The sequence below is a fragment of the Panulirus ornatus genome, chromosome 64, assembly GCF_036320965.1.
Source record: "Panulirus ornatus isolate Po-2019 chromosome 64, ASM3632096v1, whole genome shotgun sequence".
In the NCBI taxonomy this organism is placed as follows: Eukaryota; Metazoa; Arthropoda; class Malacostraca; order Decapoda; family Palinuridae; genus Panulirus; species Panulirus ornatus.
Genome location: NC_092287.1, coordinates 23,618,276 through 23,638,837, shown reverse-complemented (window position 1 = coordinate 23,638,837; position 20,562 = coordinate 23,618,276). Strand labels below are relative to the sequence as shown.

Here is a 20,562-nt window from a genome sequence, read left to right as displayed (position 1 = left end):
AAACTCGAGCTATCTCACCTTTTAGTGAAAATATATACAAACTTTACTCTCCTCTCTATATCAATTTCAACACCCATCTCTCTGTTCTACCATGAACATAAAATATCATAATCATTCCCTCATACCACTTATTTATTATTTCCTTTCCTAAGACCACCCTCCTCCCCCCACAATGGTGGAAAAAAAATGTAGCCCACTTTGAGAGAAAAGTATTCCCACAAATCTTGAAATTGTGACCATTGTCCAAATATTTCTAATATTTCTTGAACTGTTTGCCTCCTACTTCGCCTGTTAATACCTTATGAAAGTGTGAAACGTTTTTGAAAAAAATATATATGGTGTCTCTAAAGAAGTCATCACACGAGCCGGCCACGAGACAACGGCTTCAGAGGGTCAATTTGACATTGCGACGGAAGAGCGTGGGTTTCGGAAACACACGAGTCGCCCCTTAACTTTATTTAGGAATCGTGTTTGATGCTCGTTTTCTGTCTGGTCGTATACACTGCAGGCGCTTGCTTTTTCAATAATAATAATAATAATAATAATAATAATAATAATAATAATAATAATAATAATCTAATATAAATAATAAGTATTCCTAATTATCATAATAAGTAATAATAATACATTTATGGCCTAAGTTCGATGTATATAATTCCTTAGACCATTATCCAATCTGCTAAAATTTTAGCTTTCCAATCCCCCAATACAATGTTTTCAAACCCGATCTGTTGATCTCCTTCCATCCACATCCAATCAGCTAAATCTTTTTGAGTACCCACCTTCCATAGTTAAAACCGAATATGCTGATATTCTCAAAGAAAAAATTAAAAATTTAAAAACCTCATGTAGGGTAAAAATCACACAAAATTAAAAATCTAAAAACCTAATGTATGGAAAAAATCACACAAAATTAAAAATTCGAAGACAGATTTTTTACAATGGGTGGATGGGAGTTAATTTATTGTTCACTTTCCCGCTCTAAGTCATATGAGACCTGATTTTACCAATCACCAGACTGGCTAGTCGCGACCAATCATTTTCTAATCACTCTCCGTATGCCAATTGGCCACACGTAGCGCCCTCCACCACCGCTACGGATGAAACATACAACGAAAAAAAATCTTGTGTATTTATGTGACAAGATTCTTTTTTTGCTTGATATTTTTCGCCTGCTTTCAAATAAATATATAGAGAAATAGAAGAGTTCGTATATTTCGGTGCGGACGTGGGTTAATTAGGTCACACATGACCGGAGGCCCAACAACCCTTGACCTATGACCCACCCGCTGACCCGAGGTCACGAGGCTGGGGAATGATTCTCGACATGACAGAAGCCATGACCAGGTCACGTGACCACTGCCCCCACGACAGGTCGAAATTAAGGGGTAGAGCTAATGACAGTAGTTCCTGCTGTGTTATGTGGTCGGTGATTAATACTGCTGTGTTATGTGGTCGACCACCAAGCGAGCTGCCAACTGACACGGTAGACTGAATTCAGTTCGAGGATTATAAGTGAGGGATAGGGAATGGAACACATCATCCCACGAATGACCAGGAACGTCCCAGTCTATCTAGAATAGAAAAAAAAAAAAAAAAAAAAAAATATATATATATATATATATATATATATATATATATATATATATATATATATATATATATATAAAATCTATACCAGACTTCAGACTGAAGGAATATATGATAATCATAAACATCATTCCCTCGGATTAATCAATCAATTGATCATAAACATCATTCCCTTGGATTAATCAATCAATTGATCATAAACATTATTCCCTTGGATTAATCAATCAATTGATCAATAAACATCATTCCCTTGGATTAATCAATCAATTGATCATAAACATTATTCCCTTGGATTAATCAATCAATTGATCAATAAACATCATTCCCTTGGATTAATCAATCAATTGATCATAAACATTATTCCCTTGGATTAATCAATCAATTGATCATAAACATCATTCCCTTGGATTAATCAATCAATTGATCATAAACATTATTCCCTTGGATTAATCAATCAATTGATCAATAAACATCATTCCCTTGGATTAATCAATCAATTGATCATAAACATTATTCCCTTGGATTAATCAATCAATTGATCATAAACATCATTCCCTTGGATTAATCAATCAATTGATCAATAAACATCATTCCCTTGGATTAATCAATCAATTGATCATAAACATCATTCCCTTGGATTAATCAATCAATTGATCATAAACATCATTCCCTCGGATTAATCAATTGATCAATACTCGAGAAGATGAAACATGATAACATAAGACCCAGAGGAATTTAGAGAAATATTTACATAAAAAAAAAATCGCGAGACAAAAAAAATAATCAAACGAGAGAGAGAGAGAGAGAGAGAGAGAGAGAGAGAGAGAGAGAGAGAGAGAGAGAGAGAGAGAGAGAGAGAGAGAGAGAGACGAGACGAGACCTGTACGAAGAATGAGAGATCGAGACTCGAAACCCCCTTTACGGTCTCGACGGATGACTTGCACCTGTCGCCATGTCTGTGGACCCACGATGATGAACGGCTGGGGAATGTATGTGCGTGGCACCAGATAACAACAACAGTTTGATGACACACACACACACACACACACACACACACACACACACACATTCACACTTCTATAAAAACTGGTTTCCTGGTGAAAGACCAGCGCCTTCGCGCCTCTCTCTCTCTCTCTCTCTCTCTCTCTCTCTCTCTCTCTCTCTCTCTCTCTCTCTCTCTCTCTCTCTCTCTATCTATCTATTCATCTATCTATCTATCTCTCCTAGGGGACCGGGGAACATACCCCCCCCACCTGTGAAAACGTCTGCGTTGTCCTGACACATGTTCATACAGACAAGGTGAACACAACAGTTTACTACATCACGTATGATACTGAAGTGTGAATTCAGACTACAGTAGGAGGGCCCGCGGATTCTGTATTTTCTAGATTTCAGCGACTGAAGTGTGAATTCAGACTACAGTAGGAAGGCCCGCGGATTCTGTATTTTCTAGATTTCAGCGACTTCTGTAACGCCGAATTACTGTAATGAACCAGTCTTCAAACGCGTCAATCAGTCCATTCATATAATCAGAAAAAAGAAATGATATATTTAGTACATATGTTTTTATAATGACCGATCAGCCTGCCCATGGGATAAGGTGGTCCAGGGAGAGGAGGTGGTCCAGGGAGAGCGGGTGGTCCAGGGAGAGGGGGTGGTCCAGGGAGAGCGGGTGGTCCAGGGAGAGGAGGTGGTCCAGGGAGAGGGGGTGGTCCAGGGAGAGGGGGTGGTCCAGGGAGAGGGGGTGGTTCAGGGAGAGGAGGTGGTCCAGGGAGAGGAGGTGGTCTAGGGAGAGCGGGTGGTCCAGGGAGAGGGGGTGGTCCAGGGAGAGGAGGTGGTCCAGGGAGAGCGGGTGGTCCAGGGAGAGCGGGTGGTCCAGGGAGAGGGGGTGGTCCAGGGAGAGGAGGTGGTCCAGGGAGAGGGGGTGGTCCAGGGAGAGGAGGTGGTCCAGGGAGAGCGGGTGGTCCAGGGAGAGGAGGTGGTCTAGGGAGAGGAGGTGGTCCAGGGAGAGGAGGTGGTCCAGGGAGAGGAGGTGGTCTAGGGAGAGCGGGTGGTCCAGGGAGAGCGGGTGGTCCAGGGAGAGCGGGTGGTCCAGGGAGAGGAGGTGGTCCAGGGAGAGCGGGTGGTCCAGGGAGAGGGGGTGGTCCAGGGAGAGGAGGTGGTCCAGGGAGAGGAGGTGGTCCAGGGAGAGGAGGTGGTCCAGGGAGAGGAGGTGGTCCAGGGAGAGCGGGTGGTCCAGGGAGAGGAGGTCGTCCAGGGAGAGGAGGTCGTCCAGGGAGAGGGGGTCGTCCAGGGAGAGGGGGTCGTCCAGGGAGAGCGGGTGGTCCAGGGAGAGGAGGTGGTCCAGGGAGAGCGGGTGGTCCAGGGAGAGGAGGTGGTCCAGGGAGAGCGGGTGGTCCAGGGAGAGCGGGTGGTCCAGGGAGAGGAGGTCGTCCAGGGAGAGGAGGTCGTCCAGGGAGAGGGGGTCGTCCAGGGAGAGGGGGTCGTCCAGGGAGAGGGGGTCGTCCAGGGAGAGCGGGTGGTCCAGGGAGAGGAGGTGGTCCAGGGAGAGCGGGTGGTCCAGGGAGAGGAGGTGGTCCAGGGAAAGCGGGTGGTCCAGGGAGAGGGGGTGGTCCAGGGAGGGGGTATGGTACAGGGAGAGGCTGGGAGAGGAGGGTGCCACTCTCACTGTACTCTCCACACACTAATACAGACGTTACAGTACAACAAATACAGTAAAAGTCTAAAGTTAATTACAGTGTGAAATTAAAACTGAGTCTATAATACCGTTTCTGTTGTTACTGTTACTGTTGTTACCGTTACTGTTGTTCCTGTTACTGCTGTTACTGTTGTTACCGTTACTGTTGTTCCTGTTACTATTTTTACCGTTACTGTTGTTCCTGTTACTGTTGTTACTGTTACTGTTCCTCCTGTTACTGTTTCTGTTGTTACCCTTTCTGTTGTTACTCTTATGTTCCTGTCACTTGTTACCGTTACTGTTGTTTCTGTTACTGTTGTTACTGTTCCTGTTGCTACTGTTTCTGTTGTTACCGTTACTATTGTTACTGTTACTGTTGTTACTGTTACGTGTGTTACCGGTGCTGCTATAGTCTCTACTAGTTCTGTACGCTCTGTTACTCGTACTATAACTGTTGTTAGCGCCACTGTTAACAGGTGTTATTGGTTCTGTTAGCACCGTTACCGTTTGAACAGACACTTTCATCAGCTGTTACTGGTTCTGTTACTACTGTTACTGGCACCGCTACTTCATAAACATGCCCTAATCATGACTGTTGTAGTTTGTAGCCACTGTTACAACTGTTACTGTTTGTAGCCACTGTGACATGTGTTACTGGTGTTATTAGTTCTGTTACTTTCACTGTTATTACCGTTTTACTCAAGTTACTAATAAGATTGATTCTGTTGCTCCGTTACTTTGTTACTGGCAAGTTCTGTTACTGTTGTAAATGGTAATGTTATTCTTCTTACTGGTCTTATGACAGTTACTGTGATTACTGGTGTCACTGGTAGTTACTGTTGTCACTAGCAGTTACTGTTGTCACTAGTAGTTACTGTTGTCACTAGTAGTTACTGTTTTCAATGGTAGTTATTGTTGTCACTGGTGGTTACTGTTGTCACTGTTACTGTTGTCACTGGCAGTTACTTTTGTTATTCATAGTTACTGTTGTCACTGATAGCTACTGTTATCACTAGTAGTTACTGTTGTCACTAGTAGTTACTGTTGTCATTAGTAGTTACTGTTGTCACTGTTGTTGGTGGGCGCAGATGTGTGTGTATTTAAAACCATTTACTTATCCTGGAACTCAATATATGTCGTTATATCTCCTACGTCGAGTCTGCTATAATATATAACCGATATATTCGTACGTCACAGGCCAGTAATACACACACACACACACACACACACACACACACACACACACGTAGACCTTGATGAGTATATTCAAGCATACACATCAACAGGTATATATATATATATATATATATATATATATATATATATATATATATATATATATATATATATATATATATATTATACTTTGTCGCTGTCTCCCGCGTTAGCGAGGTAGCGCAAGGAAACAGACGAAAGAATAGCCCAACCTACCCACATACACATGTATATACGTACATACACGACCACACACGCATATATACATACCTATACATTTAAGCGTATACATATATATACACACACAGACATATACATATATACACAAGTACATAATTCATACTGTCTGCCTTTATTCATTCCCGTCGCCACCTCGCCACACATGAAATAACAACCCCCTCCCCTCCGCATGCGCGCGAGGTAGCGCTAGGAAAAGACAACAAAGGCCCCATTCGTTCACACTCAGTCTCTAGCTGTCATGGGTCATAATGCACCGAAACCACAGCTCCCTTTCCACATCCAGGCCCCACAACAGAACTCTCCTCCATATATCCTAGACCCTTATATAGGCAAGAGGAGGGGTCTATCCTTCTCTTTTTTTTTTCTAGGATGTAATTTCATGGGAGTGGCTCGGGGGGGGGGGGGGACCATTAAGATAACAAGGTCATCCTGGGAATAAAACTGCCTTCGGGCACAATGTCGAGTTGCAGGTTACTATTTTTTCCTTCCTTTTTTTTTTTTTGTGTGTGTGTGTGAGTAGGACGCCGAAGGATGTCTCAAATTATAGGCAGGGAGTCCTATTGTTCTTGTCCTCGCTCCTTGTCCCTCCTGGGACTTGTGTGTGTCTGCTGGTCCTCACTCCCTCTCCCTCCTAGGACTTCTGTCTGTCTGTGTCTGTCTCTCTGTGGATGTCTATCTGTCTGTCTGTCTCTCTGTGTCTGTCTGCCTGTCTGTCTATCTCTCTGTGTCTGTCTGTCGGTCTGTCTGTCTCTCTGTGTCTGTCTGTCTGTATCTCTCTGTGTCTGTCTGCCTGTCTGTCTCTCTCTGTGTCTGTCTGTCTGTCTGTCTGTGAATGACGGTACGATTTTCGAGTATGACGCAGCAAACCTTGTTCACCCAACAGGTTTGCAAAGATCGCGTCGTCGTGCTCAAGGATCGTACCGTCGTGCTCAAGGATCGTACCGTCGTGCTCAAGGGTCGTACCGTCGTGCTCAGGGATCGTACCGTCGTGCTCAGGGATCGTACCGTCGTGATCAAGGATCGTACCATCGTGCTCAGGGATCGTACCGTCGTGCTCAAGGATCGTACCGTCGTGCTCAGGGATCGTACCGTCGTGATCAAGGATCGTACCATCGTGCTCAGGGATCGTACCGTCGTGCTCAAGGATCGTACCGTCGTGCTCAGGGATCGTACCGTCGTGATCAAGGATCGTACCATCGTGCTCAAGGATCGTACCGTCGTGCTCAAGGATCGTACCGTCGTGCTCAGGGATCGTACCGTCGTGCTCAAGGATCGTACCGTCGTGCTCAGGGATCGTACCGTCGTGATCAAGGATCGTACCATCGTGCTCAGGGATCGTACCGTCGTGCTCAAGGATCGTACCGTCGTGATCAAGGGTCGTACCGTCGTGCTCAAGGATCGTACCGTCGTGCTCAAGGATCGTACCGTCGTGATCAAGGGCCGTACCGTCGTGCTCAAGGATCGTACCGTCGTGATCAAGGGTCGTACCGTCGTGATCAAGGATCGTACCATCGTGCTCAGGGATCGTACCGTCGTGCTCAAGGATCGTACCGTCGTGATCAAGGGTCGTACCATCGTGCTCAGGGATCGTACCGTCGTGATCAAGGGTCGTACCGTCGTGATCAAGGGTCGTACCGTCGTGCTCAGGGATCGTACCGTCGTGATCAAGGGTCGTACCGTCGTGCTCAGGGATCGTACCGTCGTGATCAAGAGGTTAAGTTCTGAAGGTCAAAGTTCAAGGTCCACACCGTCGTTCACACGGTAATAACCCACAACATAGGATGACCATTTCTCCCATGTTATAACCACTCTCATGTTGTGATCGTTGCCCACATCATCATGTGTTTATATATATATATATATATATATATATATATATATATATATATATATATATATATATATATATATATATATATATATTGTCTAAGACAATCGCATGTTTACCCAATGGCGTCCTAGCTTCGTCTCTTCGATGTATATCAACTGACTGTTATATTTCTCTCTTGTGTCTCCCCTGATGATGTGATTATTACACGAAAGTGCACTTGGGAACTTTTCGTGTTTCATTTTCCCCGTGGACTCATAGGAATATATATATATATATATATATATATATATATATATATATATATATATATATATATATATATATATATATATATATGCTCTTATGTCCTGACCTCACAGCATTGGTCTGTTGTGTCTTAAACTCACAACACTAAACAACTTTGATTTAATGAAGAACCATAAACTTAAAACTTCCTTTAATTGAAGATCCCGTAAGTCAAATCAATTTCAGTAAGGACCCCTCATAAGACAAATTATTAATTACCCAACATACACCCTATAATCAGAGCACTAATTACCACTCTCTGAATTATCTGAAAGACTTCATTTATAAGAATAACTAATAATGAGACCCTAATTAACGAAGTTATGTATAAACCCCGCTACAAGGACCATCATCATCATCTTCATCATCATCATCATCAACATCCAAGACCCCGTTAGTCAGTACCATTATCATAAAAGACCTCGATAACCAGAACACTTTCTCGTCTCAGACCCCGTTGACCAGACCCCTCTTTCATCACCCAAGACCCCGTTAGCCAGAACCTTCATCATCCAAGACCCCGTTAACCACAACCATGATGATTCTCCAGGACCACAAGTAGGCCGGATCTCCCCCTCCGCCAAGACCTCGTTAACAAGAATCATGGATTATTCAGGACCCCGTTAACCAAAACCACGAATTATCCAGGACCCCCAGATCTCCCCCTCATCAGAGACCCCGTTAACCAGAACCATGGATTATCCAGGACCCCCAGATCTCCCCCTCATCAGAGACCCCGTTAACCAGAACCATGGATTATCCAGGACCCCCAAGTCTCCCCCTCTGCCGAGATCCCGTTAACCAGAACCATGGATTATCCAGAACCCCTAGATCTCCCCCTCATCCGAGATCCCATTAACCAGAACCATGGATAATCCAGAGCCCCCCAGATCTCCCCTTCATCCGAGACCCCGTTAACCAGAACCATGGATAATCCAGAACCCCCCCAGATCTCCCCTTCATCCGAGACCCCGTTAACCAGAGCCTTTGCTGCTCTAGGGCCACACAAGGCAGGAGCACAATTATCCTAATTCGTCCCACATCCAACACTTGTCTCGCTCCCTCTGTACTTTTTCGTCAAGTCATGGTGGGAGGGGCGTGGAATGGGAGGGAGGGAGGGGGGGTATTGTGGCATGGAAGGGGAGGGAGTGATGGGAGGGAGGGAGGGGGGGTATTGTGGCATGGAAGGGGAGGGAGTGATGGGAGGGAGGGAGGGGGGGTATTGTGGCATGGAAGGGGAGGGAGTGATGGGGGGGGGAATGGGGAGTTAATTTCCTTCCGGAATGAATTTTTTTCTTTAAACAGAACACTTTTTCCTCCACCCATGTTCTTACCATGAAGAACAGTAACGTTTCTTCCTCCTTTAAAATAGAATGAACACTGGCATTTCTTCTTCTAACAATAACGATAACATTTTCAATTTCTTTACGAGGAAAATCACTGGATTAGTTTCAATGTTTGTCCCAAGATGCTGTGGCTTTCTTCTTCTTCCTCAACTAGAAGGAACGATAATTATGTTCTCCACAGAACATTATTATTATCATTATCATTATTATTACTATCATCATTGTTATTATTATTATTATTATTATTATTATTATTATTATTATCATTATTATTATTATTCTTATTATTATTACTACTACTACTACTATTCTCATTATCATTATTATCATTATTAATATTATTATTATCATTACTATTATTATCATTATCATCATTATCATTACCAGCTGTTTTTATACCTATCATTATCATAATAATTACTGTTAAAGTAATTGACTGACATGGATGACAAAGACCTTAATTTGCATTATTCGTTGACAGCCAATTATTGATTCAATTTTTTTTTTTTAGAAATATGATGACGTAGGACCATGTGGTAGTTATTAAACTACCACATGGTCCTTCTTTATCAGGTTCTACGTTAATATAAATGACGCGATGACCTTTCGATAACCCATTACCAAAAAAAAGACGATCAAAGAAAACGGTGTGTGTGAGTGTGTGTATGTGTGTGTGTGTGTGTGAGTGTGTGTGTGTGTGTGTGTGTGTTGTGACCCCCATTACCTACAGTCTACACCCCCATGACTCATCCCATCTCTCTCCCTCAGGTCCGTAATGGGGTTCAGCGCGTCCCTGCAGGGGGAGACGAGCCACGCGGCCCTCCTGGCCCGACAGGACGCCGAGCTGAGGTTGCTGGACACCATGCGCAGGATGCTGGTGGCCCGCGCCAAGTGCGACCGCGACTACGCCGCCACACTCACCCAGCTGGCTCACACGGCAGCCAAGATGGACGCCCCGGACAACATTCTAGACGATTCCCAACTGCACAAGGTCCGTGTGCAGAGCTAGCTAGCTCTCTCTCTCTCTCTCTCTCTCTCTCTCTCTCTCTCTCTCTGGTGATGTCACAGTCTCTCTCTCTCTCTCTCTCTCTCTCTCTCTCTCTCTCTCTCTCTCTGTCTGATCATGTCACAGTCTGTCTCTCTCTCTCTCTCTCTCTCTCTCTCTCTCTCTCTCTCTCTCTCTCTCTCTCTCTCTCTCTCTGTCTGATCATGTCACACTGTCTCTCTCTCTCTCTGATCATTCTCTCTCTCTCTCTCTCTCTCTCTCTCTCTCTCTCTCTCTCTCTCTCTCTCTCTCTCTCTCTCTCTGACCTCAAACAGTACATACATCAACGGGGGTAATTCCTCACAGTAATGAGAGAGGAAGGGGGGAGGGGGGGAGTTTGAGGGGTCAAAAGGTCAAGGCCACAGTGCACCATGGGATGGGGCAGTTAGGGGCTGCTGCCATGATGAGTTAATAGATCTCTTGATGACGTGTGTGTGTCTGTGTGTGTGTGTCTCTCTCTCTCTCCCTTCGCTGTACTGACTGATCTCCATCACTTCAGTCCCTGTCGTGTTCCCTTCCATGTATCCCCCAGTCAGCGTCATCATGGCAATTTGTTTACCTTTCCTTCCTCCACAGCCATGTTGTTTATTTCTTGTTGTTTACAAGCCTCTGGTAGCGTCTCTTATTCCCCCTTACGCTTTCCCTTTATGTAAATTTCCTGAGTGTTACTGTGGCTCCTCCCTAATATTTTCCTCCTCTCCCTTGCCAAGGGAGGAAGATAAAGAGACACACACACGCACGTCCCTGTTTTATTTCGCCCTTTCCACAGCCAAGGAAAGAGACTCACACATACGGCATCATATCTACATACGGTGGACTTCCTCACTCACGCCACAGTCCTTCACCGAGAAATTGCTCTTGTGTAGGCTTTCAGTTTCTCTTCCTTGTCTCTCTCTTTTTTATTATTATTCCTTCTTGTTCGTGAATTCAAGTTAATTTATCCCTTCTCGTTCGTGATCTTTGAGTTAATTTATCCCTTCTTGTTCGTGATCTTTGAGTTAATTTATTCGTTCTTGTTCGTGATCTTTAAGTTAATTTATTCCTTCTTGTTCGTGATCTTTGAGTTAATTTATCCGTTCTTGTTCGTGATCTTTGAGTTAAATTATCCCTTCTTGTTCGTGATCTTTTGAGTTAATTTATCCCTTCTTGTTCGTGATCTTTAAGTTAATTTACCCCTTCTTGTTCGTGATCTTTGAGTTAATTTATCCCTTCTTGTTCGTGATCTTTTGAGTTAATTTATCCCTTCTTGTTCGTGATCTTTTGAGTTAATTTATTCCCTTCTTGTTCGTGATCTTTGAGTTAATTTATCCCTTCTTGTTCGTGATCTTTAAGTTAAATCTGTTCACCTCGTACGTTTGCCTTGAGCTTCTAAGACGATTGCAAGTCTCTGTTGTCGTCTGTTGCCTCCCGTTGTGACCGTTGCTGGGTCTACGTACAGACACAGCGCCGCTCCGTCTCCTGTTGTTGGCAGTGTGTGGTCAGCCTCGCCTCGGCTGCCAACTCTCGTCATCTTCCCATTTGCCTACCTTAACCTTGCCTTCCCCCCCCCCTACCTCGTTACCTTAAACACGTGCTTACCTACGTGTCTATACGCTATCTTACCCACACTACCTTACCTGTTCCTACAACTCTACCCACACACAACTTCCTATACATCACTATACACACACCATTCCCTCAAAGGCACCATACTATCCTACCCCAAAACACTATCCTTGGACTATCCTTCTCACATGAGTGGACTATGCCCTATCCATACACCTTCAAGGTGTAGTACAAAATGGTAGCATTCCTACTTGTACAACTCAACTTATATTAAAGTTAGGACAGGCATGGCCTTAGCTCCTTAAATTCTGTAAAAAAAAAAAAAAAAAAAATCTCAATCACGTAATCTATAAATTTCATGTTTGCACTTAACAACTCTCTCTCTCTCTCTCTCTCTCTCTCTCTCTCTCTCTCTCTCTCTCTCTCTCTCTCTCTCTCTCTCTCTCTCTCTCTCTATCCATATATCAAAGTTTGAAAAAAATCAATTGTAAAAGTGTTTGAAAGGTACACAGTTGGGGTTGCTGGGGAGGAGACAAGAGCTGTTTTCAACACATCCCACATAAATGAAATTGTCAGAATTCATAAAAAGGCCATATTGCATTTTCATTTACCTGCTTTCATCTTCGTCATTCTTGGAACATGACCAAAAAAAAAAAAAAATCAAACAGAAATGTCACTTGGGTTGTCAACACAATAAATGATTATTATTTTTCATAAGTTATTACTCCTATCTTGAGTGATCCATTTATCTGAGAAATAAATAGAAAAAAAATTTATCACTGACGTTGTTGTAATATAGGAGGCGGGTATTACTGACATTATTCATTCTATTCTTTTCACCCGCTCTTTCTACACAATTATCTACAACTTAATAAGCACCTCGTCAGCCTCCTCATTCCATATCACCACTGTACGTAGATTATTAAGAACAGTAGATGACCATGAACATCTAGGCTTTGGAGAAAAGACTTAAAACTTTTAGAAGACTTCAAATTACCGCATCCGGGAATGTGAAGGGAACGTGTCTGTACAGCATTTCGGACACGCATAAAAATTACCATCTTTGTTACCGAATTAACAAAGGGCATTTTATGGAAGAACTGAAGCTGAAATTACTTTTACGACAGAAGCAGTAAATTTCATGACAGGTATTCAACATGGAAAATCAAAGGTATTTTTTGTTGTTCGTCGAGACGGCACGGGCAACTGAGGCCCTAATAAATGGCATCTCATTAACTATATATATATATATATATATATATATATATATATATATATATATATATATATATATATATATCCTAGCTTGAGTCAGGTACCTATTCTATCGACCAACCCCAGAGGGTGGATGAACAGCTGGGTTGACTGTGGGCCACCTGGCGCAACCAGGATTCGCACCTATGCGCTCGACCCTGGGCGGCCCGTGATCGCACCACGGCCAGGAACGGTAACCTCTACACCACGGAGGTCTACCTGGGATTGCATAACCACCAGTCGACCAGAGGCTGGATGGTTGGTTAATCAGTGAAACTGTATGGCTGCCAGCCTACCCAAAAAAGAAAGTACAATTATCACTCCACCTGTAATTGTATGACTAACCAGGCCTAATGGCAAATAGAAGAAGGGTCACATCACAAGATATTCCAGGAGAATGTCAGAAATTAAATTAATCCAATGGTTTAACTTCTTCCTAATAATGTTGAACTGGACACAGTTCTAGTCTCCAAATTCTGAGGTCATATAGAGGCATCAAATGAAAAACCAAATGAACTAACAATTCTTATGAGCCAAGTTATCTTGCTTCAGTATTCATGTTGTGTTCATGGTATGCAGGGTCATGTAGCTGTAAATGATAGTGAAAACACAAATGGCACATTCATTATTACAAACTAAAGGAATACCTTTCAACGAGTAATCAAAACCCAGGAAAAAATTATCCGCAGATGTGGTAAATAATTTCTACAAGAATGATTGTACGTACTTGATTCACCCCATGTGAATGTGGATTAAATAAAAAAAATATGTATTGTACTTCCTTTTAATTCAGTCATATTAGAAACTCAACAAATAACACAGCCATGAACGTTTTTGATTTTCACATCTTTAATTCAAGGCCAGGAAAAGAGTTCAGTTTAAAGAAGTTTGCTCTTAATCCCTCCCTCTCCCCAGCTAATGTGCTGCATTGCTACAAAAGGGCTGGATTACCTAAGCTTACTAGATGTGTGTAACAACCCTTTTACTGGTGCAGGCCTGGCGCATCATGGTAGAGGGACTGGACGAGTGGAGCAGCATCATGCGCCAGAACGCAGACACCTTGGTCCTGGACACTGTAGAGAAGCTGGCAGCCCTCATCACAGAAAAGAGGGCATCAAGGAAGGTTTACTATGAGGAACATCAGAGGATCACTAACGAAGTTTCCAGAGTGAGTGATTTTTAATTATGTCAAGGGAGTGATTGAAGTTTAATGTCACTTCTACAGTAATCAAGTAATGAAAAAGGTTTTGCATTTCAAGCTGTTTAAAGGAGTTATTTTGTATGTGTATGTGTGTGTGTGTGTGTGTGTGTGATACAATAACCTATTAGTTAGTACCTATTTGTGCTTATAGAGTGGAAGTTTTAAAACTATGGGGCCTCTGTACTATGGCTGTATTACTTGTTTTCTTACATTCTCTGTGGTCATACCATATTAAAACATTTTCATCCATGATCCTTTCAAATGATTTCTTCATAACCAATTTTCTTTTCACATCATCACTCTTTACATGATCTATCACCTTAATTCCAACTATACAACACAAATTATCCATCTCTGCTGCTTATATATCATATCTGATCAATATAAATTTGGCTTTCACATCCATACGTGGAAATTGTGATAGCATACCATTCAGGCTACTTGCGCATTTCATACTTTAATTTTCGAAATCACTAGAGCTTTTAGTGTGCCTCCAGATTTCCTTCCTTGTTTGACTCTACTCCCAACTTAAGTTTTTCGACTACCATCATAACTGAACTTTACTGAAATTTATCTAAACTTTCAGTTCCTCACCATACAAACTGAGGATCTCCTACTCAATTCAGAAAATAGCATCATACTTTTACTCTCAATACCTTTCAGCATCCTCCAAGTACATAAATCTTTGAAATGGCCCACGATTCTGACCACCTATAAGAGTAATTATCGAATTATTTGATAATCCTCCATCTTAAGAGATACACCTAAATTTTCTTGACTCTATCCTTTAATCAATCTTATCGAATGATGTTACCTAAATCAATTAGATGGGATTCCATCTAGAGTTGAAAGTCACCTCCAGCAAAGCTGTATGATATCAGTGGATGAAAAGGAGTACAAGTCTTTGAGGAACTTCTCACTCCAAAAGAACCCATTATGTCCTTGCTCTTCACTGGGGTACAGCTTTGAAGCTGCGAGAGCCCTATAAAAGGGGTCCTGGGGTTGTATAATTAATTAATCTCAGTGATTTTTCTCACAGTTACAGGAAGCTGTAGGGAAAGCTAAGAACAGCTACGAACAGGCACTTGAACTCTACAAAACTTCAAAGACCAAGTATGAAGACCAGTACCTTAAAGGTGAGACGAGTTTCCTCTTTAGAGAGATTTTATTTGTAGATTTCAATGTGCAAAATAAAGTGTTCATTACTATAAGTAGATCTATTAATACCATGCTATGAATCATCACAAGGTTTTATATAATTGCAATGCCATCAAACTAACTGCTCTATCCTAAAGCTCTTGTTATATCAACGCCCAGAAATCAAGATAAGAATGACAGGGACTGAAAATTTAAATCTTCATAATCTCTAGCACTAATCAACTTTGTTTTTTTTTATGATTCCATTGGTCCACTTACTTCCTCTGTATGTTGATGCTAGTACTTATAATAAATCCATTTAATTCTAACATTCCAAATGACTTTTTCTGCTGTTCATCAGGGCTGCTCATGCAATGTTTTTTTATTTTATGCTGACCTGTTTTTGCGAGTAATCCTTAATGACTTTACACTTATAGTTAATTTTAGGCACTCCAACACATTGTCGTCCCAGCCTACTTTTACTCCTCTTCTAAATATATTCTCACTCACTTTTTTCATACATCATTTTAAAGTTACTCTGTCTGAAGCCATTTTCTTCTGTATCCTTGATATTTCATATAATTTCCTCATTCTTTGCAACTGAGTTCTGTTTTAGACAAATTTCTTGTGAAAAAATCTTTTCAACTGTTGGCCCTCAAGTAGTAATTCTGCTGATACAGAACTGTCTAAAAGAATATGTTTGGATCCTTGGTGAAAATTATAGAAAAGGACAAAAACAGCATAAAGTTGTCTATCTTCATCTAATATTTTGAAAAGTGTGGACATGGAACAGAGCAGACAGCTTAAGGATTCATGGTCCTGATATTATCTATCTGAGGGATGCTTATAATGTTAGTAATGCTGAAACATGAAATGTCAGAAAGAGGGAAAGATGTGAGGTAGTGGTGAACGGAGATGAGTGATCAAAATACCTGAAAGTGGTTCTTCTTGAGATATAAAGACAGACTGTAAAGTATATATAGAGGAGCAAGGTTGAAGGAAATAGAGAGAGAGAAAGATATCCAACATTTTGGGAAGGGGAGAGGATACAGAAAGTTGTGGAGGATTGAGACTTTTTTGCAGTTTTTATCCCTTCCCCTCACAGAGGACTTCTCAAGTAAATGAGATGTCAGGGAAATAACACTGGATAGATAGAAAAGACCCATGCTTTAATACCTTAAATTGGACAAGGTTTTACCATTCCTTTTTGTACACTTCTCCACTCCTAATGATATTCTACTCCATTCTGTCATATTTCCTACAACAGTTACAGTAAACCTACATTTCTAAACACTGTTTTCATATATCATTCTTAAGCCCTTCTTTTTCATGTATATATTATATTGTGTTAAAACATAAGCAGCTAATGTACATTTTTTGTAATCACATCCTACAGGCAGACCAGGTCGCAAATTAGATGAGTTGAAGGAACGATACCAGAAGGCATGTAAAAAGCTTCACCAGGTTCACAATGACTATGTCCTTCTCCTGTGTGAAGCTGCAGACTATGAGAGTGATTTCCGAACTGTTCTTCTTCCTGGTCTTCTCGAGTATCAGGAAAGAGTACAAGAAGATATGATTGATAAGTGGTAAGGACATGTGATCAAAGATGGTCGTTACACAGTTTTCAGAACAATTTTCAGCTTAAAGACAGGAGTACAGACATAATGAAATGCAGTAATTCCCCATTAATCTCCTAATTCATGTACAGCATTCATTATAGAGAAGAATTCAACAAATTCTCTAATACAGAATCTTCTCAAACTAATTTTTTACGTGGTTCTAAAAGTGTCCTATGCAATAAAATCAGAGCAGTTCGTAAATAACTTGGATGAATAGTTTAATTGCATTCTAATTCACAGTCTGTAATTTGTCTCCTGTCAGTCAAATATGTTCGAGGAAAAAGACTCATAATTTCCTCTTTTGATGAAATACCACTTTTCAGACACAATTTCCCTGCCCATCATTATTCCACGATTTCACTTTTACTACACATCACAGCCTTTTTTGTGCTCCCATATCTCAAATCTTTTTATACAGTAGTGTATCACTGCTCATCCTCCCTGTCCTCAACCCCCTCCCTTACCAACACACTCCATACATGTTCAGAAATGTTCACTACCTTGCCATGTTTAGTCTTTTGTGTAGTGAATATATTTGCTCAAACAGTTTTCTTACCAGTTATTTTTCTAATAACAAGAGATGGGCTGGCAATCTTGTCAGGTGGTAATATATTCATCTATCTATTCTATCTATATCTCTGTCCCTCATTCCCTCAGAGAACTCCCACCAAATCCAGATAGCACTATATGCCTTGTTAAAATGTGGTATCAAATCAGAAGAGAACCATCCTTCCCACTGCACTAGCACATCACCCACACTGAGCATCATGAAGTCATTACAATCACACACATTACTGAAATTCCTCAGTTTTCATCTTCAAACAAACAATATATGAATGATTGTTTTCCTTTTGTCATGTTTGTTTACTTGTGATGTCTAATGAAGGTAATTTTCATATTCATGTCATCTAAAATGGCAGTTTCACACTAATTAAGGATTATTAGTTACATAGCATAGAATACTATTTAGGAGTTTTTGCATTCCTTTTATATTTTCCAACATCATAAGGATTTATTTTGAAAAGTCTATGGCTTCATGAAAATTCACGATAAGGCTGCATTTTAATTCTATACGTATATCAACTTTCGTAGTTACAGGTAGACAGACACAATGGTTCTTTCAAACGCATTCAGGGCATCAGTAATTGCCTAGTATGGAATGATTAGTTTTCACCACCATAGGAAGAATGTCTTATGTCACTGGTGACAGGCTATAATAAAGTTCTGTCCTCGTATCTTTGACAAGATTACTTTTCTTAAATAATGTCCAACACATAGCATTAACCAGATAACTGGCCTGAACATCTTGCAGCTCAATAAATCAGCCTTGATCATTAGGAGGCTCTATTTTCTGCAGCAACTGTGATGCTAGTTATCTATTGGGCTGCTCCTCCTACCTGTCATTCTCTTGATAATAACTTTATTAGCTTCTTTTTTCATAAATGAAGTCAGAATTAAGCTAGGATATGGAGAGATGAGCATTTGCTAATTCTTTTTGAAGTACAGTAATGGTACTGAAACTTTCTTGCAATCCGTGAGCACTTGAACAATCAGTCTAGACTTGCCTGGGCATCCTTCTCTCTTCCTCTCTTTTTTATGGATGAGGTAAATCTTCCTTTTCTTTCCTAGCATTTTTGTTAGTTGAGGGCCTCAGTATCTTATACAACAGAAATACATGTCTCTTCATCTTTATTGTATGACTAAAAGGTAGGAGCACAGAAATTCTATCTCAGGGAATGGGTGTTTCACCCTCCGGCCTGTAAGGTTGGAGATCTGTTCAGTAAAATTAGTTCCCACTAAACATACATACTTGTATTTACTTAATCTGACCCGCATTGCTGGAATGGAATTAGCGATCATAAGCAGACTGGTACTGCATATTTAGGTTATGAACAAATCAAGTGAAAAAGTTCTAATTGCCTTCCATGACTCAATACAAAACATGCCTTTGGTAAAGCCTTAAATAAATATCAGAATATCTGTAAACAGTTTTACTATTGTATTCCCAAGGCTACTGACAACAGCAGCCAAACATTGATTTACATGTGAACATTACATGTTCTAATATATATATCTGATTATTTTAGTACTGTATGTTTTCAATGACTAAGTTATGTTTACTGGATGAGTACAATAACTTCACAGATCTTAAATTATTCCACTCCTGTACTTTCTGTGTAGGAGGAGGGAATTTGTTGAACTTACATATAAAAGAATAATAAATCTTAATCAGTGATACCCTTAGGTTGTTTTCCTAAAGTACTAATAGGTGTAGTTTACTTAACAATATTTCCAGTTACTGTATTGCAGTCTTTTTTATGCTTTTTGTCTCTGTATTTTTTTTTTCCATATCTTTAAAGAATAGATGAACAGAAGGCAGACTCTTAAGTTTGATAGTGAAGAAACATGACTACAATTTGAATTGAATTTTTGAAAAGTTTCTTAATTTAAGGGAAAAAATTTCAAGATAAGGAACATTTTCACAGGCGCTCAATACTAAGAGAAGTGTGTGAGTTAACAGACACAACGCAAGGAAGATATGCCCAGCTTCAAACTGAAATAGCCTCCTCTGTCACAGCCATCTCCCCCAAGTCAGAGTACACATCCTTCTCAGAAAGCAACAAGTAAGTAAAAGAACTTATAACTAATGAATAAATCACTGCCTATGTCTTGGTCTATCTTACTTTAAGTTTTTCAGAAGATAAAATTAGGTTTGATAGATTCTAACAGATTGTTGACAGATTATAACATGAAGTATATCCAATGCATTGTATATAGTCTTAAACTAATGTACATTGATAGCACTAATTGATAGTATTTCACCTGGCTGAGATTCGTATCATTATATTCATTTTGATTCATTACACTGTAATGTTAATTCCTGTACATGATGTTTCCTCCACATCAACACTCCTTGCTCCTGTATGGTCTTTCAGGAGTTCGCCACCAGATCCTGTAGCCTTTGAGTTTTGCAATGAGCTCTTAGGGGATGGTGTTGGTTCCCTTCAAGCAGGCCAGCTGGCAGTTGATTCCCTTACGGTTGACTCCTTGCGGCTTAGGCTCACTGATATTGAACACAGGTTACGAGATGTCACAACGGAACTTCGAGAGAAACAGAACCTATTAAATCAACATGAAACGGAAGTTGTTAACATTAAGAAGAATTCATTGCAAGACAGTAATATTGCATCCAGGTAGGTCTCCCATTACTGAGAAAACACCTAACTGTATCTCTTTTTGTTCACCTGCTTCATCTTTCATCTGAAATGGGCATGAGTGGATTATTCTTTTCCTCAAGCAATATTGGCAATTATAAAGAAAAAGTAATATTAGGGAGCTGGCCTTGGAACATATACTGTATATTCAATATATACGAGTCATATGAAATGGCCAAAGGAAATCACATTATAGATTATAGAGCCTGACTGTGGATAGGGAGCTCGTTTCACTGCACTACCTTACTAATGCAGGAAACGACCAATAGTTATGAAGAACGGCAGAAGCTAATGTCCAAGTTTGGGAGTGGGTGTGAAAGGAGAAAGTTGAAAGTAAATACGAATAAAAACAAGGTTAT

General features: G+C 40.9%; 1 protein-coding gene across 7 annotated transcripts in view; it reads left to right on the top strand.

Annotated features, from left to right (window-relative positions):
- The window catches only part of FER (tyrosine-protein kinase Fer), a 135,892-nt gene that overhangs the window by 99,082 nt on the left and 16,248 nt on the right, over positions 1-20,562 (top strand). For 6 of the 7 annotated variants that reach the window (XM_071657401.1, XM_071657400.1, XM_071657394.1 and 3 more), the window contains 6 exons: positions 9,953-10,175; positions 14,023-14,196; positions 15,269-15,365; positions 16,763-16,955; positions 19,475-19,612; positions 19,925-20,182. In XM_071657401.1, the coding sequence (XP_071513502.1) occupies positions 9,960-10,175; positions 14,023-14,196; positions 15,269-15,365; positions 16,763-16,955; positions 19,475-19,612; positions 19,925-20,182 (1,076 nt within the window). In that variant the 5' untranslated portion in view covers positions 9,953-9,959. The remainder of the gene's footprint in view (positions 1-9,952; positions 10,176-14,022; positions 14,197-15,268; positions 15,366-16,762; positions 16,956-19,474; positions 19,613-19,924; positions 20,183-20,562) is intronic. The other variant, XM_071657395.1, reaches the window with a different exon arrangement.